Source organism: Oncorhynchus masou, chromosome 27 (assembly GCF_036934945.1).
Source record: "Oncorhynchus masou masou isolate Uvic2021 chromosome 27, UVic_Omas_1.1, whole genome shotgun sequence".
In the NCBI taxonomy this organism is placed as follows: Eukaryota; Metazoa; Chordata; class Actinopteri; order Salmoniformes; family Salmonidae; genus Oncorhynchus; species Oncorhynchus masou.
In genome coordinates this window covers 26,478,735-26,491,611 of record NC_088238.1, presented here as the reverse complement: position 1 = coordinate 26,491,611, position 12,877 = coordinate 26,478,735, and the positions used below count along the sequence as shown (strand labels likewise).

The 12,877-nt window shown below is 41.3% G+C and overlaps 1 protein-coding gene across 4 annotated transcripts in view; it reads right to left on the bottom strand.

The window, feature by feature from the left end:
* sfmbt2 (Scm like with four mbt domains 2) overlaps positions 1 to 10,234 on the bottom strand; it is a 52,701-nt gene extending 42,467 nt beyond the window's left edge. For all 4 annotated transcript variants that reach the window (XM_064939756.1, XM_064939758.1, XM_064939757.1 and 1 more), the window contains exons 1-3: positions 10,144 to 10,234; positions 5,080 to 5,264; positions 924 to 1,018 (exon numbers count right to left, since the gene is read on the bottom strand). In XM_064939756.1, coding sequence (XP_064795828.1) covers positions 924 to 1,018; positions 5,080 to 5,170 — 186 coding nt within the window. In that variant the 5' untranslated portion in view covers positions 5,171 to 5,264; positions 10,144 to 10,234. The remainder of the gene's footprint in view (positions 1 to 923; positions 1,019 to 5,079; positions 5,265 to 10,143) is intronic.
* Between the last annotated feature and the right edge of the window lie 2,643 nt (positions 10,235 to 12,877).

Sequence of the window (12,877 nt, the reverse complement as noted above, 5' to 3'; positions counted from 1 at the left end):
TGTCACGTCTGGAGGAAACCTGGCACCATCCCTACGGTGAAGCATGGTGGTGGCAGCATCATGCTGTGGGGATGTTAATCAGCGGTAGGGACTGGGAGACTAGTCAGGATCGAGGAAAAGATGAACGGAGCAAAGTAGAGAGAGATCCTTGATGAAAACCTGCTCCAGAGTGCTCAGGACCTCAGACTGGGGCAAAGGTTCACCTTCCAACAGGACAACAACCCTAAGCACACATTCAAGACAATGCAGGAGTGGCTTCGGGACAAGTCTCGGAATGTCCTTGAGCGCCCAGCCAGAGCCCGCACTTGAACCCGATCGAACATCTCTGGAGAGACCAGAAAATATCTGTGCAGCAACGCTCCCCATCCAACCTGACAGAGTTTGAGAGGATCTGCAGAGAGAAACTCCCCAAACACAGGTGTATCCATGACTCGAGGCTGTAACCCCTGCCAAAGGTGCTTCAACAAAGGACTGAGTAAAGGGTCTGAATACTAATGTAAATGTGATATTTCCCTTTTTCTTTGTCATTATGGGGTATTGTGAGTAGATTGATGAGGGGGAAAAAACTACTTAATCAATTTTACAATAAGGCTGTAACGTAACAAAACGTGGAAAAAGTCAAGGGGTCTGAATACTTTCTGAACGCACAGATGCAACAATGAGGATGCAGGGTATGTCATCTTTGGTATGCGAGTCTCGGTGAACAGCAGTGACTATGAATATGTAACTATTTGAGTGTGGTCTTCAGCAGGTAAGTCATGCCTGAGCCTATGAGCCTAACTACACTGCTTAACATCAGTAGCTGAAGTACATTCTCACTCAAACACATTTAAAGGGATTTGCGTGATTGCCACTAATTCAACAACAGTATTTACAAGATGTTGTGAGGGTTATGGAAATGTAAACGTGTGTTTCTCACTCACATGTTTGAAAGCGGTGTGGGGTGCCGCGGTCGCCCCCGTCTCCTCTAGGTACTCCTCCCAATTAAAGTCGGCCTCTTCCTCCATGGAGTCTGCGTCTGATAGGAAGAAAGTCCCGTCAATCATTTTGACTGCCACTTACCCAGTCACAAAACATTTTTAAAAATCACCATAAATACAAGCATAACAGCGTCACACTCTATAACGACATGCTTTATTTCATTAACTAGCAGAAACAAAATCATTCAGTCGACATTCATACCGGTTATAGACTAGGGTAATATTGTCTATATGAATGCAGCTGCCACTGTATCGAAGCCCTTGGATGCAGTTGTCATCATTAATCGCAGGCGATAGGTGCAATACACATCCCTGCATTCTGAGTTAAAGTTCTGTTCACACTGTGAACCCGAATGAATACATCAAATAAAATAAACGCCCTATAGGCTTTGAGAGGTCCCGTGTGGCTCAGTAGGTAGAGCATGGCGCTTGCAACGCCAGGGTTGTGGGTTCGATTCCCACGGGGGGACCAGTACATGGGAAAGATGTATGCACTCACTACTATAAATTGCTCTGGAGAACAGAGTCTGGTAAATGAATAAAATGTCCAATTGAAATGCCTACGCTGCGTTGTAGGCTTATGTCTCTTCAGTAAATCCGAGCTGGATTTTCTTCTCCAGTCTATCCCATTCAAACAACTCGAGTCTATGTGCACGTTGTAAATTTAAACCTTAATTGGCTCATTTCAAACTGTCGTTGATGAGGCGCCAGCATCGTTTAAATCTCCAGTTTGCGAACAGTTTGGCTTCCCAGTAGATTACAACGCCGATGGACAGAGAGTTGTGGATAAAACAGTATGTAGCCACTGCTCAACGAGAATAGCCTCTGCAGGTGCCAACACCTCAAATACACGGACACATACGCTGACATCACCCCAGTATACCGACGGAAACGCAAAGAAACATAACATCGCCTCTGCATTCAAGCATTCCTTGGCAGCTGATTCTGACTCGGCCAAAGAAATGACAGGAGTGATAGGTAGACTTTTATATATTTTTTGAGTCTTTGGTTAACAGCTGCAGATATGTGCTCATTCTCTGTGGTTGAGAACAAGAGGGATTCAGCACCTCGTGACAATACTCGAGCCACGTTACAAACTTCCCTCTTGCACTCATTTCAGCAAACAGGTCTCTGCTCTATGTAAGCAAGCCAAAGCTCTCAATGAATTGGCCAATGCACACTGTGAAGGCACTTAACAGTGACAGCCCATTACATTACCCCGGAATGGTTGATGGCCCATGCCATAGACAAGCCCTCTTCATCAGAGTCACAACTGTGCATCTGGCACTTAAGGAGGCAGTGTCATGGTGCGTTCGTAACCAAGTGGGAAGTGATCATTACTGGTGGGAAACTCGTCTATCATCCGGAGCACCCACTTCTCCGACATGGTGACCTCTGACGTCACCTAGTAAGGAAATGGCCTTTAAAACAGTATTTTCTGCAGTTAAAATAAATCCATTACGGTGTTTTTTGAACTCCATAATTTGTTTAACAAGCATGATGGTTGTACTTTCAGTTTATAGTCGACGCAGCTTGTTGGCCATTAGCCAATCTGCATTTATCAGCGAGTTCAAATAACATGAACGCATCCAACTGGTATTTACGACGTCACAACTGGTACATTTCCACCTCCCACATGGTTACAAACGCAGCATCAGAGTGGAAAACCGACAGGCCCAACATAACAATCCTGTCACAACAGACAACGCCAGGAACATTGTGAATGCTGAACATTGAGAATGGCATTTCAATTATCCGCTGTACTCCAACTGCACCGTGACCCCAAATCCGCAATACGTACCCAACTGTGGGTTTGGTGAACCGTTACACCGTTACTTATATAAGTATAAGATACCAGACCCGGTCTCAGGGATGGCGAACTCTGGAGAGCCCTTCGATCCCCACTGAGTTGGGTAGATCTGATCCCCAATGTACTTTAAAACTGGAGGAATTTTTTGCCTCTAGGGCACTCCAGACAGCTTTTAGGGGACCTGGTTTTCTGGATAATGTGTTTTTTTATGATTGTGTTTTGCTTTTCATGTATTGTTGTGTAATAACGTATATTTTAATGTGTATATGGATGTGTAGTTTAATGTGTATATTGTAATTTTATGTGTACTCTTGTGCTAAACAGGGCTCATTTGGAAAAGAGACCTTGGTCTTAGCATGGATTCCCTGTCAAAATAAAGGTTAAATAAAATTAGAATAAATGACAATGCAGCGGAGAAAAGGCAATAGGACAGGAATAATGTTGTAAATAAAACAGTATATGTCCTCAGTCCCGAGCGAAGGAGTCGAGTGGAATACAGCTTGCGTGGAGTGGGAAGAAAATGTGTACGCCTTCATTCTGCAACGATCAAAGACACTGTGTAAGCTGATACGTCGTAATAAACAAAACATACAGATTTAACGAGACAAGCGGGGTGAGATCTGATCACACACACACCAATGTCATTTCTCTAAATCTATGGGGAAGGACATTTATAAAGAACATGTAACGCTTTTCTTTACTTGAAGGAGAGGCGGACCAAAACGCAGCGTGGTTATATTGATTCATGTTTAATAAAAAAAGATAAACACGAACACTACAAAACAATAAATGCGGAAAAACCAAAAACAGCCCTATCTGGTGCAGACACAGAGACAGGAACAATCACCCACAAACACACAGTGAAACCCAGGCTACCTAAGTATGATTCTCGATCAGAGACAACTAATGACACCTGCCTCTGATTGAGAACCATACTCGGCCGAAACATAGAAATACCCAAATCATAGAAAAACAAACATAGACTGCAAACCCCAACTCACGCCCTGACCATACTAAATAATGACAAAACAAAGGAAATAAAGGTCAGAACGTGACAGAACACAGCAGGAACCAGCTGAAACTAAGTTTAGTCTCTTGTCAACCATTCAAAATTAGGTCACTTGAAAATGTATCTGATCTTTAATGAGTTGTGTGTGTGTGTGTGTTCCAGGTCTTATGTAATGCCACTAATGTTTCTCCTCAAGGTGAGAACGGTTTAATTTGCCCATGGGAGACTGTTACTTGGACAAGGTATAATGTGTCTTGTGTGTGTGTGTGTGTGTGCGTGTGTGTGTGTGTGTGTGTGTGTGTGCGTGTGTGTGTGTGTGCGAGAGAGAGAGAGAATCTGCATCTCTTGTTCCTGCTGTGTGGTTTCTCCTCTCTAGGCTGTGTCTCATGGGACTTAGTGTGTGGGACTTAACCTGCACTAATGAGAGAGAAGAAACTACCGGTTGTTGTAGTCGGGGGGGCTTTTTGAAAAGAATCTGCTAGGCTTGCTCTTCTCCCTTACACATAGCAGTGTGTGTGTGTGTGTGTTTGTGTGTTCACACTCCCCATCCCCAGACCATTACAAAGGCTATGACGTCATACCTTCCACTGTCCATCTCAACCTGATTCAAAGGGGTCACGTTACGACCGCTGCTTTTAACAAAAAGTAACCTTGTCATTCAAGCGTATTTGAGATTTAGAAAATCACTTTAAAAATCCTTTAAAATATGTTTTATACTTAAAAAATATGTTAGATCAACCGTGGTGTTGAGAAAACGCTCCTAGGCGAGTTGTATTTCCTCTTTCCTGTCCGCCCAACAAAACTTTCCGGTTTTCTATTTCTTTTAATCCAAGTTCCACTTTTCAAGTCTGTTTATCTGATAAGAAGCACCTTGTAGGGCTGAACAGAACAAGGAAGTGAACACAGGAAAACCATGACATAGAAACTAACTATGACTTCACAGTCAGCTCATACTTCCCCACACCAATGACCAGGTAAACTGGACCAGGTTCTCTCACAGCTGGACACAGTGGCTACTGCAGATTCCTGCTGAATAATCCAAACCCCCAAAATAGCCCTGCACTACACGCATTCTGAGACCTCGTTGAAGGTCAATAATGGTGTGGCATGTAAAAAGGAATGGGGAAAAATGGAAAATGGCTGCTTATCACAATCCCCTGTTGTGATCGTGATACAATGGAGATTAATGGTTGTGCCCTTCACGTGTCATCAAAACAATGGAAGACAAACAAAAATGAGGAAGAGATAGAAGATTAAAAAGTGTAGGTAAAATCCCTCACCTGAGTGCACCCGTTCATCTCTCCCATTGGCCGGGCTGTGGGATTTCCCCACGGAGAGGGCCAACGGCCTGTCCTGTGGGCGGGACTGCATCCTGCTCTCTCTTCCTGGTGACCTTTACCCTTTTACCCTTTGTCCGTCTGTCTTCAGACTTCTCAGTCTTCACTGCATCTCCCTCATTCCTCCACTGTGTCACACAAAGGAGGAGTTAAGTAGGAATGGAGCATTAAAATCCATATCATGTCCATCTAAACAATGACCACTATAACGAAAGACAATACAGGCATTTATTCCATACAGATGAGAAAAATGAAGAAACCCGCACACTGCTCTTGATAGCATCACTGCTCGTAATTATGCTTTACGTATCGGCCTCATGACCTTCGTCAGGGCTTGTGAGGTTTTTTTACATTTTTTATTAGCACCTTTATGTAGACATAGCTCCACCCACATTCGTTCCAGGCATCGAATGGGGTTGGAGTCAAACAATGTGCATTTCATGAATAGTGTACATAAAACGCATTTAACACGTCTGTAAAGCCACAATGAGCACATCGACTCACCGAGCAAGTTTTCATAAATCATTGGGTACAGTGCTAGAAAAACGTCAGAGTAATCTGAAATAGGGGACATTAATTCTTGTTTACATTTACAACATGTATTTTATCATTAAGACCTTTTGGGAAATGTCTGGAGGGTGAAAATCCAAAGACATTCTTTTTTGCTCAGACCTCTCCTGTCTGATATCTTAACTTTCACTCTGCCACAAAATCTAAAAAAGGTAGAAACGTCATTTTTTCAGGTCATTAAAAATGTAGCGTGGCTGGATAGTCCCTGTCGTTTCTCCTGATTGAACTTGTATGAACTTGTATGTTCACTAATTCTCTGTTGGAGAAAACAAGATGTTTTGCCTACAGACCAGCCCACTGTGCCGACGGGACAGCCTCTGTTCTACTCATTATACTTGTACAGCATAGAATACCTGCTCAGCACAGTGCATTTCTACCCTATGCCTCTGCTTGGTTCAGTCTACGAGAGCAATGTGCAGTTTCTGCTGTCGTGGATTTGCATACCTCAGCACAGCTCTTCAGCCACAAGAGATAACCAATCACAGTTGAAATAAGGTAGAAGAACAGGACTGACACAGCAGAACCTCATAAAACCATGCCACAGAGCTGAACGCTACATAAACCATTACGGAAGAAGAGGTGTTTTAAAATGGCTTAAAAATCGCTCGCATAGGAATCATAGCGCTTAGTCATAATTTACTCATACTTTTGCTTTATCTTAAAGGCCTTAGAAAAAATAAAAAATAAATAGGTTCCTATTGTTTTCCCACTCTGTCTCTTTCCCAGATCACATGGCTACATTTGGGATATTTTGGGACAACTGCCATTTCACTCAGCCTCCGCAATGACTCACTGTAACTGCACACACTTCCATCAAATGTTCAATTAACACTGATTCATAAGAGCAGATTCATATCAATTCCCTTCAATCAAACTAATACACAAAAACAATTCTCTGCAGACTTCGCAAATTTGCCAAAGCATTCAAATCCCCATTCAAAAGAGCAATAGGCAATGTTAAGTGCTTGTCATCATGCGATTTTATAACAGGAGGAACATAATTGGCAATGCATTGAAATCAACTCGTTGCTTCATTGCATAGCTGTGTCCTTTCACAACATGTAAATCCTTCTGAACGTGTCCTCCGTCACGCAGGGATCCAAACACACATCTATCCATAGCGTAAACAACAAGCTGGTCTAATTGGACTCACATGACACTGCCCCCTGTCCCTCTCCACTCTGTCTGATAGTCCACATCCTCCGGGACGCAAACATAGGATCCATCTGACTACAGACCATAACCTGTCAGAGATCACAGACAACAAGGTCCATGAAATAACTCAAATGTAGTATAAACCACAATGTCTTAAGACACAATCAGAGAAAATCACAGATTGAGAGAACCGAGCAACTTGTCTCACAGAGGGTCACTTATCCCAGAAATGTTCTCACTGATTTAAATTGAAAATGTTCATTATTATAGCATTCAGTCAGGAGGATCTAAGGCTGTGTTTACACAGGCAGTACAATTCAGATTTTTTTTTTTTTTTTTACTAATAGTAAAAAAACTAAATCAGCCTAACTAAACCACTAAATTAAAACATATTGGTCCATACTGGTCCCCAGCATCCCAGTGAGCAGCCCAGATTGGATCCTGGGGATTAGGCTGATCTGTGTGTTAATCTGAGACGCAGGTCTTTCCTGGTTAAAGCCTCATCAGATTGAGATGGTGGGGGGGGGGGGTGTTATGGGTTAGCCCTGATGAGTCCAGGAGACACCACACGCCGTCCCTTAGCTGCCTTTCTCTAAAACCCCAACCAGGACAATAGAAAGACACAATGGGGAATAAACAGATTAACTAACACTATTTGGGCTGGGTGTGTCCTTCCTCATCTCCCGTCATGTTTTTGTTTGTATATTTGACCATTTATCCTGCGAAGAGTAACGATATCTCTCAATGATTTCTACACTTCTGTTTTATCACTCACTATGTAATCCACAATATCACATCCAATGAAAGATTTCATGATTTATCAGTATCTATGATGTATTTGTATAATATATCAGTATAATATAGTGTCTTGTCTCTATGGCTCATCTAGCCTGGTGTGTTCCTTATTACACAGCCTGTGATGCTGTGTGAGATCAGCTGACTGAGATATTTAAAAGACTGAAGAGCAAACAACTGCCCCAGGCAGACAGGCCACAATGCACAGTGGCAATGAGAAAACATACTAATGGGCAGCCTACTGCCTACAACAGCAGCTTCAGGCAACTTCTCCAGCATCAAGCTATTGTCTGAGTAACATCACATCAGAAGGTCTATATAATTACATTTTCCATAAACTCAAAAATAATCGAAAATAGATGGAAATGGATCTTGTTTGATCTTAATCCAAATGTCATGTTGTATAATATATCTTTATCTTCTTTGAAGAAAAAACATCCGATGTAGGCCAATCATTGGACAGCTTTTTTACACATTGTGTCTGTTATGCTGACTTATTTTCTCTCCTCCAGACATCGAGTTGCTCATGATCAGGTCAAAAAAAGAAAAACATTTTTTTTTTAACTCCTCTGATTCATTCATCCACACACCTCACTGAACTCATAGTGGAGAAAACGAAATGTGGCTTTCTTTACGTTGCAATGAATCTAGTCAGCCAGACACTTCCCATGCACAATTAGCCTGGGGATGTGGTTACCTTGCCATTATTTCAGCTGAAACTACAGCAGACACCTTTGAACTGAAGATGTCAAGTCACAATCTTCACCTGATGACTTAATACATCCGTTTTCCATATCACTTTGTTATGTAAATCACCTTGAAAGATGTGTTATTAATGTAAGTTGTTCTTGGCTAATAAAATTCTCTGTCTTCACTCACAAAGCAGAGCCAATCCATCAATATTTTATCTGTTCTTCCTTTAGAACCTTATCAGGGACATTTACATACAATGGCCAGTGCTTTGAAAAGATCGATTATGAACGGCGCTGAGGAGTACATGAATAAAACCATCAATAACTATGCATCCTTGATCATCTTTACACCCCTATACCAGATCCCTGGACACTTCATAGGGTTTTACTGTAAAGAGGCGAGATCTTCTCCATGATGTTGCATGCTTCCATTCCATCTAGGCTACACCAGTACCAAGACAAAACGATCTCACATGAGAGCCTCCGACCTGCCGTATGTTTTAGGGTTTTATGGCAATAGGCAGCCTGAATACGCATGAGAGTCCAAATGCACATCACTGTTCATTCGGTAACGTGGTTTTATTTTTATATTCATTATGGAGCCGAATGTAATCCCGAAGAGGGATCATCAGAATAATGCGCAGCTAAACTCCGGATTTGCTGACCGCCCGCAATAAAAATAAATAATTAAATGGATATATGCGCGGTTTAACCCAATTAGCAACTTCATCATACAAATTTGGCATAACGTCGGATTGGGAGAATTACCTCGTGCAATTTTACAATCATCAAGATTGGATGTTAAACCCTTGATGGATGATTAAAAAGACAAACGGAACCGCTCATCAGACCATTATTGTATGTCTACTAAATAACGATAAAAAAATTGATTGTAACTGCTAATGCTGATAAAGTGAAACAGGAAATGTAGCTAGGCGTACTGTGCATTTGTGGGATACGGGTGTCGCCGACGTCCTCTCAGTGCGTTACACAGTCAGTCATTTGTATATGGCACTTCGCTAATGTACTTTGCACGCAAAGTATTGCAGCGGAAAAAAACTCGAACAGTATTGCTAAAGGTCTACTTCCAATTTAATTCATTAGAGCTTGTTAATGCGCATCAAAAGAAACTGAAACTGGACGGTTAACTGCAGTAATTTTATTTTTTCCTCATTCAAAGATTTTACATGCAGTTTTTTACACACCAAAACCCGCCATGTTGAAAGTGGTTTGACATATTGGCAATGTCCGGTATTTTCCGATGCCTTTGCGCACCTATGTGTGGGGGAAAATGTGACACACCTACACGTTTAAACTGTAAATATGAACATTTAAAATGAAGTCAGGGGTGTGAATTGATGAGCATTTCACTATTTTATCGTTTTTAGTGGAAAGCAGACCGTTAGATGGAAATTCATTTATCAGGCTTATTGAAATGTGTTTTTCCTACGCACGGCAAGCATTAAAATAAATGTTTATGTAACCAATTTATTTTCGCATCAAGGTTTATATTAAATAAAGAAAAACAATCATACTAACTAAATTGAAAGTGCCACGAAGCGACGTTCTAACCGCATGTGAAAGCTATAATTACGCACGTAAAAACACTTTGAACAACTTGGCTCCTGAATGCGCCAGTATTTATGTTTCTAGAGAAACAGCCTCGAGTAGGAATGGTTAAAGGTTTTAGCCAGGAAAAACCTTTCACGGTAGATATTTCGTCGAGAAAACGACGGCTCTGGATTAGTAACCTACATAAATATTTAAAGAAGCGTCAACCTGTCACCTGTCTTACCTTAATGATGTTTTTTTCGCGTCTAATTTGCGAGCCTTTTTCGTTCGGTGGAAGCCAGCGAGCGACGTCTTCCAACTGCACAGCACAGAGATCGTTCCAATATGGCATCCCACATCTGCGCATGTCCAAAAAATCTTCAGATTATTTTCAAGCCAACTCCTTCAATGACCTTTAGTGCAGTTACGAATTTTTTTCTGCCAATTATAAATAGAATGTCGAAGTAGGCTACCCACCCCCATATTTTAACCCCTCGGTCTTTCATAGCTGAAATACACAACACATAGATAGTGTTACCAGTGTGTTTACACAATGATGAAGCCACTATTTTTACACTTCTGAACCATTTTTTTATATTTTATCTTTATTTAACTAGGCAAGTCAGTTAAGAACAAAATCGTAATTACAATGACGGCCTACCACGGCCAAATCCTAACCATGAAGACGCTGGGCCAATTGTGCGCCTCCCCATGGGAATCCCAATCACGGCCGGTTGTAATACAGCCTGGAATCGAACCAGAGTATGTAGTAACCCCTCTAGCACTGAGATGCAGTGCCTTCATCTGCGCCACTCGGGAGCCCAATTCATGATAGATGTAATGACATTTCCGAATACTTCTTTTATTGTCGAGACTAATTGTTTCATTGTTTTAAAAATGGGGATATCGGCTATATTATATTAAGGTTGTTTTTACATGTGAAATATAAGTGTCCAATACACAAATCCCAACAGAAGTCAATAGGCATACTGTATAGTCAAAGATAAAAACCTGTTTAAGCCTGGAGCCAAAAATGCTTGTCTAACAACTATTTGACTTTCAAATAAATGAACGAACGTATAGGCCTATGCATGTGCTACCCCCTTCTTTGAGAATTCTATTGGCACTGTTTCTGACTGTTACAGTCGTGTCTTGACATACTAACCTTTTCTTTCGGTTAATTGTGTGTTTTTATTAAAGAAATATACGATTCAACATATAATGAAACGTAACTCAAAGTTTAGTGTGCATGAGAGACAGAATGTCTTACTGATTACAAGGGAATTCAGTGTCACATACTGCACAGAAGTAGTATTTATTTCATGGTATTCATTTAAAAGATAAGGCAAAAAGGTATCGTTTTTTAACAGCTCGGTTTGTGTTGTTTTTGTCATGTTAGTGCATAAAGTCGAAACTGTTTCCGCTTGACTGAAAACTGAAAACGTTTATGCACTTTATTAAAACACTTAGAGTAGCCTACATGAGATAAAACCATTGACATTCATTGATAAGCAATGCATTGATAAAAGTGAGTATCTCATGATCATTCTGTCAGTCAACCAAACCCTTGTGTTCATATGGTCCAGAAGCAAATTGGGGTACAAGGGCTTCATATGGTCCCAGTTCGGCCCATGTGTCCAAAGTCCCGAATTGAAGGCAACTCAGCAAGGCATTAATATTTTAAGTTTCCATGAATTGAATTGTATTATCAACCATAATATGACCAGGGTTTCTTCATGACTATGTAACAAAAGCATTGCATTCAATGGAAATTGCATTAGAAGCAGGTCTATTGTCCTGTCACATTTTTTTGGAATGCCTGATGTACTGAAGTGACTGTCATAATTTCATTGCTCTCACTTATTGACACATATTTACCATGGCTACTCTATTCGGAAGATGAACAATTTCATCAAATAATTGTTATAGCGTTCAAGCATTACTGTAGTCAATACTATCCTCTAGTGGTAGAGCGTGTGTAGGCCCACTCGCCAACTGAATGGGAATTGACAGACATGATAAGGGTATAAAATAGAACACATTTTAAACTGTATTGAACTGGGTATCATATCTTATGAGGATATTCTTTTGACTAAATAAATGTACATTAAAACTACGTATGATTGTTTGAAAACTATAGCTTCAACAGTGTATTGTGGAGGTTTTAGGCCAGACTGTGAGTAAATCAATTGTTTTAAATTGCGGAACAATAATGCAAAATCTAAATTGCGCAATATAGACCTACTTGTTGGATCATGATTTTGAGAAATCCTGCAACCTCCTTCGTCTGTCATCATTCCATAACAGTGCTAGAATGAATGAGCATCATCTTCCACTTGCAACTCAAACAAAAAAATAGGCCTACCGAATAGTCTGAGTTGCCACCACCGGCCTCATCCACACCCCTCTGGTGAAGCGAATGCCTCTCCGCGGCTTCGCTCCTCCGGGTCCATCCCCGTGGAGGGAAGTGTGCGTGTGCACGTGGTGGTGAGGTGCTGGTGACAGATGGTTGGTTTGTAGCGCGCGGTTTAATCTGCCAGAGAAGAGGTTTTAACAAATGCGCGGGGGAACGGATTATCCCCCACGTGCGACGCATGCATCGCACGGGCCACTGCCCTTTGTCTGTGTGCCAGTCAGAAGAAAAGTGATGGTTTGTCTCTATATCTCAATAACTCCCAAATTCATCTAGCCTGCCTTGGCAATGACCATGGAGTAGGCCTATCATAAATCATTGGATTGAATGAAATGCCATAGGCCTATTGCAAACCCACAGGCTATGTCTATTGATTGAATAAGTAATTAATCAGTAATTAATTAGATGCCAACTTCCTCATCATTCCATAACTGGACAATAGTGGCTTCATGACAAGGCACTAATGCACACAGCCCCTTAATCTCCAACTAAAGGCCATTCAAAATCCGTGTTGTTTATTAACCTCTTGAAAGGCTTTGAGGGATTCCACTTTGAGCCAATGAGT